The following is a 16,590-nucleotide window of genomic DNA, read 5'->3' as shown; positions in this document are numbered from 1 at the left end:
TAATGCCTCCAGAATATCTGTTCTATAGGTGCTAGGAAAGTCTTTGTATATAAAATCTCTGTAGAGTGGAGTACTGCAGTCCTTAACAAGAAGTGCTTTTGCAGGTTCAATGTGGCAGTTTCCAGAAGGAAGGATGAAGCTGGTGACAGACATCCTTTTTTTTTTTTTGAATAGGTGACAGACATCCTTGAAACCTTTTTGTTTGCCAAAACTCTGTGCTCCGCACTGCTTAGCTTCCCACTACTGATAATCTGTACTCACAATTCACAAAAATTCATGGCTATAAAATTTCGAAAGCTAGATACTATTCACTCCCAGTTCATATGCTGCAAACACTCCAAAGTCACTACCTTATGGACTTAATTGGATGATAAACTGGGAGTGATAGTAGCATTGCCATTACCGAAAATGTTAAGAAAATAGGAGGGAGCTAGGTAGGGATGTGGATGCATCTGTAATTTTACCTAAACCCTAATATTAACTACCAAGGCATGAGGGACAGGCTCAACAGCCAACCATTGCTCCTTAATTGGAAGACTTGAAGGTCATGAACTTGTTCTTGTAGAAGAAAAGTTAAGAGATTTCCATCATAATGTGATAATGTTTAAGTAATCCCGAGGTTAATGTTGGGTCCGGGCATGGTTGGCAATAGTTTATACCCATTATTTGCACTTGGCTAAGTTCACCCTCAAAAAACTCATATTCAAGTTCCAATCCTTCAGTGATCAGATCCAAAAGACACAAACTCAGCTTCCTCATTCCACAGAATAACTTCCAACTACCTCTCTAAAATTAATTTAAGAAAAAATGGGATTATTTGTTAAACAAGTGTTTGCTATATAGTCAAAAGTGATTTAAAATTATTACATGTTTTGGAGCCAAATTAATGGTATTTAGATGGTTTCTGAGGCCAGGCTTGCATTCGTACGTTCCTCTAATATGGATGACAAGGGTGTCTAATTTTTCTCTCCAGTAATGTACTTCCCTCTCTCTTCGGAACAGAAACTTGCTTTATCTTTAGAAGGCAGCTCAAAGAACTCATTAGCCACATCCAATACGTTATGCAACAAATTTTCTGGAACTCCGTGATTGATCAACTGCATTGTGTCAAATAGTTGTAGATAAATCCCATGAAGAAAAGAGTGAAAGAAAAAAAAAAAAAATGTCCTACCTGGATGAATCCGAATTCTTGTCCAGCGTCTATAATTTGCTTAATCTGCTGTGGTCTGTCAGTACCAATTAAGTTGCTCAAAATCAATAACAGGAATGGTCTCCAACACATAAACTTGTACGTGTATTCCGGAGGTAAGATGTAAGATTCAGGTACAACTTGCAAGCCACTTCTGCTTGAGATAAGCTTCTCCATTTACCGCAAATTAGTCAAGTTTAACCAAGTGAAAAGGCCCTTGGATTTCCAGCTACTTTAACTTACGAAACTTATTCTTTTCATAATGTGGCTACTCATAGTTTCATTTGTACAGTAGCTTACAGAAGCAGATAAGTTCATTTTTTAAGGTGATCAGACAAATAGATTATTGTCAGTTTGTCACTAAATCAGATCTATGAATACAAAATGTTACGTCAGCTGGGAGGTCTAATAACTTGTTATTTGGTTATAGATGCATAAAACTAACAAACAACTAGGCCAAATAAGAACAAACATGATATATGAGGGAATCCAGAACATTGGATCCTTTTCTTATTAGTAGCCATGATAATAATAGAAATGATTTTGTTTCATTTGATGTTCAATGAATTTTTATCAAGGGGGTTGAAATTGGCACCCCCTTTCCCAGCACTACTTTTGCTTCTGCATATCTTTTCTGTCACTTTGTTTAATTGTGAAGCTGTATATTTGTTCAGTTCAACTGACTCACTACCACTACATGCATGCAAAGGTTTACATTTGAACTAGTTGGAGGAGTGCATGTCTAGGCATCATGCAATCCTTGAGTAGTGTTATGATTGACATTTGGGCAACCCAACTTAATTTCCTAGGCGAACTAGGTAAATTCAGGTCTGGCGCTATGTAGACAATCAATAAGTCGTGTTAAATTATAAGAAGAGAGTATTGAAAATGATGCTTGCTTCTGATCTGCTGAAGTTACAGGTACAATAGAACATTAATTGTCTTATTTTTAGAAAATTGAAATTTGATTACATTGCTTGATGTCATAGTTGCCTCTTCCTGGAGCAAGAAGAGCTTCAAGGCCGGAGCTTATAATGCTGAAGTGGGGGCAATCCCTCCTGGATATCTGTTATATAGGTGCTGAAAAAGTCTTTATATATCAAATCTCTGTAGAGTGGAGTACTGCAATCCTTATCAAGAAGTGCTTTTGCAGGATCAATATGGCAGTTTCCGGAAGGATGGATGAAACTGACCACTGACATCCTTGAAACCTTTTTGTTTGTTACAACTCTGTGCTCAGCACTGCTTAGCTTCCCGTTACTGATAATCTGTATTCACAAACACAAAACTCAGGACTACAAAAATTTTCGAAAGGCAGCTTGTATCATTCCCAGTTCGTCTTCAAAATTAATATACCTTATTGCCTTGCATGATGATAAACTGGGAGTGAGAGTAGCATTGCCCTTACGGAAATGCTAAAAGATTAGTGGATGCACCTGTAAAGTGTGGCCTATATTAACCACAAAGGCATCAGGGACAGGCTCAACAACGAACCACTGCTCATCTTTGAAGACTTGAAGACCATGAACCTCTTGTTCATGTATAAGCAGAGTTAAGAGGTTGCTATCGCAATGTTTAAGTAATCCCAAGGTTATGCTAGGGTTGGGGCAAGGCGGGTAATGATTCAAAGCCATTACTTGCACTTGGGTAAGTTCATCACCAAAAAATCCAGATTCGAGTCCTAAACCTTCACATATAAGTTCCGAAAGGCCCAAACTTAGCTTCCTCGCCTCCACAGAATAACTTCCAATGACCTCTCTGAAATTAAGTGAGAAGAATAAAAAGATGTGTAAAACAAGGATTGTGTTGCAGGAGAATTGTAATTGTGTTTATTATTGATAATAGCAGCCATTTATATAGGGAGTTACAAGGTACACAATAGGTAATAGAATCCGAATACAATTGAATACCTAGAACACTTTCCTATTACAACTCTAAACCCTAGTTTGTAGAGGCACACATTATGTCGACATCCTTCAACACTCCCCCTTGTGCCGCTCAAACTTGGTGATTACGCTTTGATTGTTGCCTCGTTAAAAAACCTTGCCAGGTAACAAAAACCCTGTGGGACAAAAATAACCCTGGTCGAAGGACAAAAAGAGCACAACACGTCCTTCACTCTTCGAGATCTAACATGTAGACATCATACCTCCCCCTGATGTCCATATCTCCCCCTGATTGCTACAATCATGGGAGTTCGGATAACTTCCTTAATCCGATGCTCTTCACATGTTTCTCGAAGGTGGATTTTGGTAACGACTTAGTAAATAAGTCCGCTACATTATCCTCAGATCGGATTTGGTTCACTTCAATATTTAGAAGCGCCTGTTGTTGCTGGTTGTAAAAGAACTTAGGCGATATATGTTTGGTGTTGTCACCCTTGATGAAACCTAATTTCATTTGTTCAATACAAGCTGCATTATCCTCATAAATGCATGTAGGTTCATCTGTGGTAGACTTCAAACCACAAGTTCCTCGAATATGTCTAACTATAGACCTTAGCCATATGCATTCTCGCACAGCTTCATGTAGAGCAATAATCTCTGCATGATTTGAGGAAGTAGCAACAAGGGTCTGTTTTGTAGACCTCCAAGATATCGCAGTGCTTCCCATGGTAAAGACATAACCCGTTTGGGAGCGACCTTTGTGAGGGTCAGAGAGATACCCTGCATCAGCAAAACCCATCAAGACATCGTTGTCATTTTGATGGAGGGGGGGAGGAGCACGGAATGTGGCGTTTTGCCTTGTGGAGTCCGATCCCACACTTCCGTTATTTCTTTTCTCTCTGTAGGAATAAAACAAGCCCATATCAATTGTACCTCTCAAGTATCGAAGGATTGTCTTTACACCAATCCAATGGCGGCGTGTTGGCGCAGAACTGTGTCGAGCTAACAAGTTCACTGCAAATGAGATATCCGGTCTTGTGCATTGAGCTAAGTACAATAATGCGCCTATTGCACTTAGATAGGGCACTTCAGCCTCTAATAAGTCTTCGTCCTCATCCCTTGGACGAAACGGATCTTTTCCGGGCTCAAGACTACGGCCGATCATGGGAGTACGTACTCACAGGCTTTGCTTTATCTTCGTCAAAGCGCCTTAGTAATTTTTGAGTATATGCTGACTGATGGATCATAATCCCATCACTAAGGTGCTCGAGCTCTAGTCCGAGACAAAACCGTGTTTTCCCAATATCTTTCATCTCAAATTCGGATTTCAAGTATTTAGCAGTTTCCTTTAACTCATCTAGAGTTCCAATTAGGTTCATGTCATCGACATATACTGCTACAATTGCAAATCCGGAACTTGTCTTTTTTATAAACACGCATAGGCATATTTCATTGTTGACATATCCCTTCCCAATCAAGTAGTCACTTAGACGGTTATACCACATCCGTCCGGATTGTTTCAATCCATATAGTGAGCGTTTCAATCTTATTGAAAACGCTCCGTGGTTTAGAGCCACTTGACTTGGGTAATTGAAGTCCATCTGGAACCTTCATATATATCTCTGAATCTAGATCCCCATAGAGATATGCTGTAACCACATCCATAAGTTGCATGTCAAGTTTTTCGGAAACTACCAAACTGACAAGGTAGCGGAATGTTATAACGTCCATTACGGGAGAATATGTCTCCTCGTAGTCGATTCCAGGGCGTTGTGAGAAACCTTGCGCCAGAAGGCGGGCTTTGTATCTAACAACCTCATTTTTCTCATTACGCTTTCTAACAAAGACCCATGCATTTATGGCCAACAGGCTTTATATTTGGGGGTGTCAGCGTTATAGGCCCAAATACCTGTCTCTTTGTTAGTGAATCCAATTCAACCTGGATCGCATCTTTCCATTTAGGCCAATCTGCTCTTCGTTCACATTCTTCAACGGAGCGAGGTTCGATGTCATCGTGTTCTATAATTCCTTGAGCGATAGAATAAGCAAATATATCATCAAGGATAATAGAATCTCGATTCAACGTCTCATGTACACTAGTGTAATTCATGGAGATCTCCCTATTCCCTGGAATTGGTTCTACCATTGGAGCGTCCCCCAATGATGTCTCTTGGACATAACCATAATCCGGAATATCTTCATGAGACCGGTTATTTGTGTCGATAATTAATGGATCTCTTTGTGCCAAACTCGCTTTCTTTCTTGGGCGAGAATGAAGGAATGGATGGATTTCAAAACTTTTTAATTAGTGCGGAATTAGTTTAACCATTAAACTACTAACTAAACATAAAATCCATTCCTTTAACCCATGATCTTGGCTTATTGTGATATGTATATAAACATAGCATGCATAGTAAGGAAGAACAAAGAGGGAGTTTATGTTCTACTCACCCTTGGAGCGTGATTTTAATCCGATCCAAGTGAACCACCAAAGTTCCTCTCCTTGATCTCTCCTTGTGTGTGTTTCCTCCACCTTGAAGCACCTTGGATTAAGAACTCCTTCTTGTACTCCTTCTTGTGCTTGTAATCTTCTCTTTGATGTAACAAGTAAAGCCACAAAAGGATATGGCCTCTAAGGATCTTCACCAAGTGAATCAAGAGATGAAGAAAGATGAAAGAAAAGAAGAAATTATGCAAGTGTTCTTCTTTCCTTTAATTTCTGAAAAATGGACCAAGAGAGAACTCTCTTTCTCTCTCTCTCTCTCTCAAATCTGAAAATAATAGTGTGGAGACACTCTTATTCTCTTTGTCCATGCTTTCACTTTTATATAATAGGAAATAACTCCAATTACTAAAAGAAAATATTGACTTTCATAAAGCCAATATTTTGGCTGGTCCATACTTGTTATTGGGCACTAAAAATGTGTCTTAGGCTTTCATTTAAATCTCATTTAGTGAAGCCCAAGTCCACACGAAAAGCCCGACAATCGTTTAGGCCCAATAGGTTCGGTTTTACCCGAAAAACCTAATTATGTCCAAATAATAAATCTAATTAATTATTTGGTCATAACCAACTCTTGTTTAATCTTCTTCATATACAATCTCAAGGATCCACTTATATGGTGTGCGATCTCTTAGGTTCTAATTAACAAGGCAGTGAAGTTTATAGAAACCATTCTATTTTGTTTACGAATCAAAAACTCCATTTTTGATTCTCCCTTGTTATTAGGATTATAAATGTTTATTAATCCTCGGTGTACCTACATGTACGTTGCAAAGCATAATTAGCTATAATCAGACACACTCATCGTACCGCCAGAGGTACCAACTATCATCAAAGGAGTAACCCACAGATAGGCAGCCAGGCGGGCCACGGCCGGAGCACAAGAGTTCCCCAGGATCACCGCTGACGCGCCGCCACGCACTCTGCCAAGACGGCATCAGAAGCTACTGAAACTGGGAACTGAAGCACATCAGTCCCACATCGAAAACAAGGAGAAGATCAGACCTCTCCTCACCTATAAAAGGTCCTCTCTTCTCCCTTCATTAAATTACGCATTAACTCTCATTTATTACTATGCTGCCTATATATATCAACTGACTTAGGCATCGGAGAAGTGAAGACCGCCCAGCGCGGTCTCCCTCTGACGCCCTGCCTTTCATTTGGCAGCTAGCAGGAATCACCAAGTATACAGAGTAGCGGTCCGCCCGCCGGACCCGCGTTAAACGAAGGCTTGGCTACCGCCAGACTTTGAGCATTAACACTCGGGGACTTCACAAGTCATGAGTGACGTCTTGCAACATATCATGACTACCCTAGTTAATGTAGAATGACAAAGAACCTATTCAATTGGAATTACAATACAATACGGTCCTTCTCTAACACTATGTTCTAAATCACATCATCGGGGTATGGAATTGATATGTCAATCCCCTAATGTGATTTTCATTCTTATGTGATTCTTAGAATGTGATTAAAAACTCCTTTTTAATCTCATTCAATGTTTTGGCCAAAGACTCATTGAATCATATCTTTGAACATACATCTTATTTACTTAAGGATAGAGATTCCTTATTGTACACTCACATGTCTCCATGACCGAATTGATTATACCAATGAATGCATCTATTATATCCATTAAGGGACACAATATTATTGCATCATCAAGAGATAATCCATTCACTCATAAGACAACTATGGTGTCTCAGGTCAAAGGACTAATTTGTATTATTGCAATTTAGAGTTCAAGTTTGACATGTAAGTAAGACTCCATACAAGAACTCTAATGATCGCGTTCAGTGTACTCTTTAAATTAAGAGCACCCACATACTTATATTAGTGTCTCTACACAAATGACAAGAGACATATCATCCTCCATATTGAGCATACATAGTATGTGCTAGTCTTTCCGGATTATCAATGTCCAAGTGATAATCCTATGACTAGGAACTTTTTAGGATAAGAGTGTGAAAGAGTAAAGGTCTCACACATCTAACTCTTTAGATTACTTTCTCTTTAACTCATATTCCTTGGACCTTGTTCAATCAAATATCAAATATAAGCAATGAACAATAAACTTGCCCTTTTGATTAATAATAATTACATCAAAATGATTGTTTTAGGACACAATTCCTTCAGAGAATCCATCGAACCTTTGGGCCTCCCACGTTTCCTTGCTAGGAGCCTGGCCTGAGCCACATTACCATCACTATTAGTGGTGGCGGCGCCATGCCCAATACCCCTAGGGGTGGCGCCATATCCATGATTTTTAGGGACATCAATCCTTGCAGGCACGTTTGCAGCAGGTATATGTGATCTTGTCACTTTAGCGATATCAGAAAACGCGTCAGGCATAGAGTCTGCTACGTTCTAAAGATCGAGAATTCTCCGCACTTCAATTTAGGACTGTGCGGTTTGGGGATCAAGATGAGACAAAGTGGGGACAGACCACGACAATTCCTGTCGTTCCTGTTGAACATTATTGTACATACTAGGGAAGTCTCAACTAAGTTTGGCACTATCGGCTTGGCCCATCGGTACTCCCATGTACTATGCCATGGGCCGGGTTCACGACCCACCATGGCGGGGCTCATTTGGGATGCCACCCCGGGCATCCAGGGCCCTGGGCAAGGCCAGCACAGCCCAACTATTTACACAGGAGAACTGATATGGCATCAGAAGAACAACTAGTGTCCCACATCGAAGATGGGGGAGACTTCCTTGACATGCTCGAGTATAAAGGCATTAGCACAACCACCTTTTACGGGTAATAACTCCTTCGTCTACTATTTACTTACTGTACACTTATATTAGCTTCTCACTCAGGCATCGGAGAGGTGTAAACCGTCCGGTACGGTTTACCCCTCTAAGCGTGTGTTCTTGGTACAGGATTTAGAAGGTGCATCGGTACCCCAGACGGTATAGCATTCTGTGTGAGGTACCCGGAGAAAGCCACCAGAAACATTGGCGCGCCAGATAGGGGAGCAATCATGACTGAGCCGGAAGGAGCGGCAGAAGAGGGTAGAAGTGTCGCCCGGGCACTGATATTCTCTCCGGGTACTTCATCAGCACAAGCGCCAGGTGTTGAAGAAATTCATGGTCTCGGATCCTCGGACCCGCATGTCCCGGACCAAGTGTCTCCGGTATCGGAATTGGAATCCATGCGGGCGGAGATAGCAGCGTTCAGGGAACAATCCAGGATCGATCGGGAACAACAGAGTACCGATAGGGAAACGAACCGCCTTACGCAACAGAAAATGCAGGAGCTGGAAGATGAAAACACAGCGCTGGCCCGAGCACTGGACCGGAGGCATCAGCACAACGAGGCGCTCACCCAGGCCCTGGCTAGGGCATCCCAACCAGCAACGGGCGTGAACGCTGCCCAGCGGGTAATCCAAGTACCGGTAGAGTTGTTCCCGGAAAGCTTGAGGCATCTACCACCACCACCGTTGCCACAGCCAGTACCGAATATTCCCCCGGTAACCGACGCAAACACGGCATTACTTGTGCAAATGAGCAACTCTTTGCATGCTCTGCAGGCAAGGGTGCGGGCCACAGAAACCAGGGACACATGGAGGGCCCTGGCCACCTACGAGGACCGCCCGGGTCCTTTCACCCAACAAGTCAGGGGAGCCATTCGAGCGGATATGTCGAAGCCACTAAAGATTGACTACACGGGGGTTGGAGACCCCTATCAGCATCTACAGGCCTTCCGTTCACAAACAAGCGCCAAGGGATATACGGATGAGGTGTGTTGTAATATGTTCCAGGAAACCTTGTCAGGGGAAGCTTTGAGTTGGTTCTACGAACTGCCGGTCGGTTCTGTAGGGAACTTCAAGGAGTTAGCTGACAAGTTTGTAGCTCGATTCATCTTACGCACCGATGGGATACACACACCAAAGGGCCTATTAAAGGTCCAGCAGGGAGAGAATGAGACTTTGAAGTCTTTTGTAAACCGGTGGCAGGCGGCTACCGCCAAATGCCGGGACCTTAACAAGGAACTGGCCGAGCTGGCTTTCAGGAGAGGCTTGAGGCGCGGAGAATTTCTCTATGGGATTAACCATAATCCTCCAGCCAACTACGACGAGCTGATGGCCACTGCCATCAGACACGCCCAGGCCGAATTCGAAACCTACGGGGACACCCCCAGACCAGAGCTAAGGGTGCCAACCCCGGCTTCAACTGTCAGGGATGAGCCACGAAAGAGGGAGTGGGCCCATAGTCATGACAGGTCACCCCATACCTCGGGCAAAAGAAGCAAGGAGTCCTCGTCCAGGACTAACAGTTATGGGACCACTCACCATCAGCGGGAGCCAGGGGTACAGCAGGCCCCGCGAACACCACCACCCCCCCGGTATGAGGTGTTCACAATCCTTAACGCTTCATACGAGACTATTTGGAACGAAAGTAAGGATGAGATACCGGGCCCACCCCCAAGGAAGTTCCCGAAGAATAAACTTACCCAGCAGGATACCGGAAAGTTCTGCACTTATCACGAGGATGCCGGACACAATACCAATCTCTGTGTTGCTTTAAAAAATACTATCGAGTCCCTTATCCAGAGGGGCAAGCTTCAGCGGTACCTGCCTGCTAAGGAGATAGGAGCGGTGGACGTGTACGGCCAAATCTTCACGATCCACGGTGGGGGCCCGAAGGAATTACATCCCCAAAGGAAGAGGCGAAATTCTAGTTTCGGTCATCCGGAAGTTTTCAACTTCCACAAGGCCCCGCGGCCGGACGGGGGTACTGGATGGACATCGGTGACATTCCTGCAGGAGGAGGAGGCCGATCTGAAAATGCCCCATGATGATCCCTTCTTAATCACGCTCCAAATGGACCATTATATAATGTCCCGGGTTCTAGTGGACACCGGGGCTTCAGTTAGCGTATTATTTCGCGATGCGTACAAAGCTTTGAACAGAGGGAGAGCCAAGCTGTCGCAGGATAATGAGCCCCTCATTAGCTTTTCGGGGGATATTGTCCAACCACTCGGATCAGATTACCTATCAATCACGGTAGGCGAAAGCCCAAATTGTTCAACCATCAAAACAGAGTTCATCGTGGTGGACTGCGTCTCATCCTATAATGCTATCCTAGGCCGACCGGCACTTTGGCGTCTGAAAACCTTCATTGCAGGTCACATGTTGATGATGAAGGTGCCAACCCCGGTCGGCATTGCTACGATCCGGGGTGACCAGGCCGCAGCGAGGAAGTGCTATTCATTGACCGTATCTCGCAGTAAGGGAAAGTCTGAGATGTTGCCGGTGGCTACTAACCCTCTGTCGGAACGGTACGAGGATCCCAGGGATGATACCGATTCAGACGAAGAACGGCCCGGTGCCGTAGAGGACATTGAGGAAGTGGTTCTATCAGAGCAGTTCCCGGACAGGACTGTTAGGATAGGTACTAAGCTCCCTCCGGTTATCAGGGAAAGGTTGATCTCGTTCCTCCGCTCAAACTCATCTGCATTCGCCTGGTCATATGAGGACATGCCCGGTATACCAATGGAGATAGCCACGCACAATCTTAGTATTGTCCCTTATTCAGCACCAGTAAGACAAAAGAGGAGGGCCTTCACACATGATAAGTACCGGGCTATCCAAGCTGAAGTAAAAAAGTTGATGGCCATCAACTTTGTTAGGGAAGTCACGTATCCTCGGTGGTTAGCTAACGTGGTCATGGTGCCAAAGAAATCCCAGGGATCATGGCGCATGTGTGTGGACTACACAAACCTCAACCGGGCATGCCCCAAGGATAGCTTCCCGCTCCCGCGAATTGACCAACTAATCGACTCTACTGCTGGGTACCGGTTACTCAGTTTCATGGATGCGTTCAGTGGGTACAATCAAATTCGAATGAACCCGGCAGACGAGGAGCACACTGCCTTCACCACAGACAAGGGTCTCTATTGTTACCAGGTCATGCCTTTCGGATTAAAGAACGCAGGTGCCACTTATCAGCGACTCGTCAACTCTATGTTTGAAGAGGTCATCGGTACTATCATGGAAGTTTACGTGGACGATATGCTGGTAAAAAGTTTAACTCCGGAGGACCACGTAACCAACTTGTCAATCGTCTTCACCATCATATTACGCAATGGTATGCGGCTTAACCCGCAGAAGTGCATCTTCGGGGTCGAAGTAGGAAAGTTTCTCGGGTACATCATTAGCCACAGGGGAATCGAGGCCAACCCGGAGAAGGTGCAGGCTATATTAGACATGGTATCCCCAACCTACCGGAACGAGGTCCAATCTCTTACAGGCAAGGTGGCCGCCCTGTCAAGGTTCATCTCCAGGCTGACGGACAAGTGTACTCCTTTCTTCAACCTGCTGAAAACCCAGCACGTCGAGGTAATAGCCTGGACAGCTGAGCACGAGACTGCTTTTATTGGCTTGAATTCGTACTTATCAGCGGTACCTCTACTTTACAAACCTGTTCCAGGAGAAATGCTCTACATATATTTGGCGGCATCTTCGACGGCTGTAAGCTCAGCTTTGATTAGGAAGGACTCCGATTGCGAGTACCCGGTGTACTATGCTGGAAAGGGGTACACTAGTGCAGAGTCCAAGTACCCGGACATTGAAAAAATAGCACTGGCCCTCCTGGTATCGGCCCGGAAGCTAAGGCATTACTTCCAAGCACATTCAATCACCGTTTTTACTAATCACCCGCTGAGGCAGGTTTTGCAGAAACCGGAGACATCGGGTAGGTTAATTAAGTGGGCCATCGAGCTGGGAGAGTTCGATATCAAGTACCAACCCCGGACAGCTATCAAGGGCCAGGCAGCGGCAGATTTTATTTCTGAGGCGATTCCCTCCCATAACCCTTCCCGGGAATCATCTGAACCACTAGCCCCGGATCCGCCTGCACCGAGCACTTGGCGATTATATGTTGATGGCGCATCCAACAAGAAAACAAGTGGAGCCGGTATCCTGCTAATTAGCCCGGACGATCAAGCGTACGAGTACGCCCTCAAATTTGCCTTCAAGGCATCCAACAACACCGCAGAGTACGAGGCACTCATAGCAGGTCTGCAGATCGCCCGGGAACTAGGAGTGCAGCACCTTAGTATTTTCAGTGATTCCCAGTTAGTCGTGAACCAGGTCAGCGGTAACTTCGAGGCAAAGGAGCCCCACATGTCCTCTTACCAGGCTCTGGCCCGGGCATTAGTGCAGAGGTTTACCTCTTACATTTTTACCCAAATACCGAGGGCAGAAAACGACAAGGCAGACGCCCTTGCTAAGCTTGCGTCAGCTTCCCCAAGTCCTACCTATGGAGCCACTAAAGTCGAAATACTCGAGAGACCCAGCACCTCTAAAACGGTGTCAGAAATATTCGCTGTGGATCACACAGCTTCGTGGATGGACCCAATTTTGAAATATATGATCGACGGCCTGGCACCGGATGATAAGGTCGAGGCCAGAAGATTGCAGTTAAGGTCAGCTCGATACACGATCATGAATGGCAAGTTATACCGGAGAGGCCACTGCTTCCCCAGTCTGAGGTGTGTAACACCGGAGGAAGGTCACAAAATAATGAAGGACATACATGCTGGTGTATGCGGTAACCATGCCGGAGCCCGGTCTCTTGCACACAAGACCCTAAGGGCAGGATATTTCTGGCCAACCATGTCGGCCCTAGCCCAAACAATATCCAGTTCTTGCCACAAGTGCCAAATGTATGCAAATATCCCAAGGGCACCGCCCATTGCGCTCTCCATCCTCCTGGCACCGTGGCCGTTCTGTCAGTGGGGTTTGGACTTGATTGGTAAACTTCCCACTGCAGTGGGACAATTCAAATACGCCATCGTCGCTGTGGACTATCAAACAAAGTGGGTTGAGGCAGAACCTCTTGTCGCCATCACCACGGAAAAGGTAAAAAATTTTCTGTGGAAGAACATCTACTGCAGGTTTGGAGTCCCGGACACCATAATCACGGACAATGGTACCCAGTTTGACAATGATGAATTGAGGGCTTACACGGAGAACCTGGGCACCCGGATTCTGTATGCGTCCCCGGCCCACCCCCAGACCAACGGTCAGGTCGAAGCTGTCAACAAGATCATCAAGAAGATACTGAAAAAGAAGCTCGACGATGCCAAGGGACTTTGGGCTGCTAAACTCCCGGAGGTGTTATGGGCTATCAGGACCACGGCAACAGAGGCCACCGGAGAGACCCCATTCTGCATGGCTTTCGGGACAGAAGCGGTACTCCCTATCGAAACACAGGTCCAGAGTCCCCGGATCGAATACTTCGATGCGGGTACCAACTCGGAAGGCCTACAACTCGATGCCGATTTACTAGAGGAACGAAGGGATGTGGCACACATGCATAACTTGGCTAACAAGCGCAGGATAGCTCGCTACTACGATGCCAAGGTACAATCCCGCACACTGAAGTTGGGGGACTGGGTCATGAAGCAGGTCTACCCAGAGCCCCGGGGGCTGGATCCATCCTGAACAGGCCCTTACGAGATCATTGAAGAGGTAGGCCCCGCAACCTTTTTTATCCGGGACATGGACGGAGTCGTATCCCGGCATCCATGGAATACCCAGCGCCTGCGGTACTATTACAAGTAGCTCCGGGAGCATCTTGTCCTAGCTTTTGCTTTTTGACCATATAGCTATGGCAAGCTACCCATCGGGTACTCATTCTGTATTTAACCACCATGTGGTATTTGAATGGAAAAATGAATTATTCAGACCATTTCTAGCATTTTTTTTTACCTACCCCGGACATGCCCGGACATAGCTATTGTCAGTTACTCTATTCCAGTAATAAGTGATGCAAGTAAATGCTTAAGGTACAAAATCCTAGAAATTTTAATTCCTTTCCAATTCCCATTCAAATTCAAAAAATTTTAATCCACAAAAGCCTGGACTACCAAGCACAGGAATTACGCCATTGTTCAAGGCAAGGGTTACTTCTACAAAAAAAACATATACAAAAAAAGAAAGAAGGGAATCCAGGTATTACTGCTCCCCACCGGTACTCTGGGATCCACCGGCACCAGACCTGGCCGCCGCATCCATGTCTTTCTTCTTCTTCTCAAGAAGGCCCCGCCTGAATTTGGCCTCGTCCAGGTACCCGGCCGCCACCCATTCCTTGAACTTCATGATAACAGCTTTGTCTTGGGCAGCAGCCAGCATGGCAATGAGCTCTTCGGAGGCCTTGTACTCCTCCACAGCCTCGTGCTTCTCCGCGGGAAGACGCTCCTCCAGGTAGTCTGCTTTCTCCTTCCAGGATGTGGCAGACTCCGCAGCCTCTTTTTCGGAGTCCCGGGCACTTTTCACTTCTTCCCGGGCCTCTGAGATTTCAGATTCAAGCTCGGCGATCCGCTGCTTGGCCGCGTCCATCTCGGCAACCAGGGGAGTCAAGGACTCAACCTTCTTCTTCAAGGAGTCCCGCTCCTTCTCCAGCTTGGCCTTCTCGCCATGAAGAAACTTCACCTGCCCGGAGAGATTGCTAACCTCCTCCTTCAGTTGAGTGTCTTCCTCGCTGGCATCCACCGCGTAGACATTGAAGAGTGCCTGCAAGCGCACCGATTAAAATATATATATGATAATAAAAGGCTACAAGGGTAAAGCCAACTCCGTACCCGCATCATGGATTCCCGGGCGATACGGCGATTCTCTTTGGGAGTATTGTCTTTCGCCCGCACCCGGTCGAGATCAATATCCTTCAGGTCACTAAGCATGGACCGCACGAACTTCTCGTCAGCAACCCCGTACTCACTCAGCAGCTGCTTGATGGGCTTTTTGGGGATTACCGGAAGGGAAGGAGAGAACAGGGCAAGCGAAGGCGACGACTCGGGTACCGGGTGATCCTTCTTCTGTCTCTTAGCACCGGACCCCTTAACGTCCCGGCCGGTGTAAGTCACCTCGTGCTTCTCACTTCGGTGCCGATGCTTGTGAGATCTCTTCTTCTCACCCGGAAGCAAGGCCTCATCACTCCCAGTGGAGCGGGAGGAAATAGATACGGCGGCCGGTGCTTTTTCCTTTCTGGTATCAGCAATTGTAATAACGTCAGCAACTGACGGCTGTACGACTTGGGTCGCGGGAGCTTCAGGATCAGGTTCCCCGTACCCCGCATCGGTAAGCTCCAGTAGGGTCTCTTCGACGGACCGACCCGTAGTTTTCGACCCGAGGTCGACTTCAATGTGCAGGGCGTCTTCTCCCTGCCCCATCAGCATATCCATCAGCTGATTATCGTCCATCCTGTCCTCCTCTTTGCCTTTCCGGGGTTTCCTCTTCGGTGCTTTCACTGCAATCAGTTCGAAGTTAGTCAAGGAAAAAGGATAGGGTGTCATACAAAAAAAAAAAACAAAAAAAAAACCTCTCAGCCTCACCGGGAAGCCATCCTAGTCCTAGCCTATAAAGTATTGAGTGCCGGATGAATCTATAAGAGCTCCTCTCCTTCTCACTCCAAACAGCATATACCCGGGCTATCCTCTTCCTTTCTACCTCAGACAAACTGTAGGCCTGGTCCCCGATGGCTTGGAAGGTACCGGTCAGCTGCCACTTCTTATTTTTGATTTGCCACCGGCCCCCGGCTAGAAATACTTTGTTCCTCCACCTTTTGCTCATCGAGGAAGGCATATCGGTAACTAGCGGTTCGTAGTCCCTAGCAGCAAATGTCACTGTACCCGCACAGGATAGCTTCCTCGAGTACAGGATCCTGTGCACCGCGCGGAATTCATTTACGGAAGGCCACCCTTGTTGGCACAAGTCCCACATGGCCAACATACTGTATATTTGACGAATAGAATTCGGGGTCAACTGCCCCGGTGACAGGTTCAGCATCCGCAGCAGATACTGTAGGCACCGGGGCAGAGGTAGCGATAATCTTTGGTGGAACTGGTTCTCGTGCAGCGCTACCCACCCCGGGGCAGGATTTGCGGCCATCTCTCCATCCTTGAGAGGCCTCAGCTCCACTGTATCCGGTATTCCCCACTTCAGTCGCATGGCGATGATCTCCTTCATCGTCATACTTCTCCGGGGTTCGTCGCACACGGT

General features: G+C 45.9%; 1 protein-coding gene across 1 annotated transcript; it reads right to left on the bottom strand.

Moving 5' to 3' along the window:
* Positions 1–2,205: 2,205 nt before the first annotated feature.
* On the bottom strand, positions 2,206–15,791 carry LOC133737755 (hyoscyamine 6-dioxygenase-like). The gene is made up of 3 exons (XM_062165253.1): positions 15,364–15,791; positions 2,626–2,947; positions 2,206–2,457 (listed from the first exon to the last, which is right to left on the bottom strand). Exons 1-3 carry the CDS (start codon positions 15,789–15,791, stop codon positions 2,206–2,208), a joined length of 1,002 nt encoding a protein of 333 aa, XP_062021237.1.
* Between the last annotated feature and the right edge of the window lie 799 nt (positions 15,792–16,590).

The sequence above is a fragment of the Rosa rugosa genome, chromosome 3, assembly GCF_958449725.1.
Source record: "Rosa rugosa chromosome 3, drRosRugo1.1, whole genome shotgun sequence".
NCBI classification, from domain to species: Eukaryota; Viridiplantae; Streptophyta; class Magnoliopsida; order Rosales; family Rosaceae; genus Rosa; species Rosa rugosa.
Note: the sequence above shows the minus strand (reverse complement) of the source record. Positions and strands in the feature narration are given on the sequence as shown.

Excerpts from the sequence above, each read along its gene's own strand:
- LOC133737755 (XM_062165253.1), bottom strand. The coding sequence starts at position 15,791 with ATGGACGATAATCAGCTGATGGATATGCTGATGGGGCAGGGAGAAGAC. Across the intron at positions 2,948-15,363 it reads TCGTCGCCTTCGCTTGCCCT|AGAGGTCATTGGAAGTTATT; the intron begins GTTCTCTCCTTC and ends ACTTAATTTCAG. Across the intron at positions 2,458-2,625 it reads ATATAGGCCACACTTTACAG|ATTATCAGTAACGGGAAGCT; the intron begins GTGCATCCACTA and ends TTGTGAATACAG.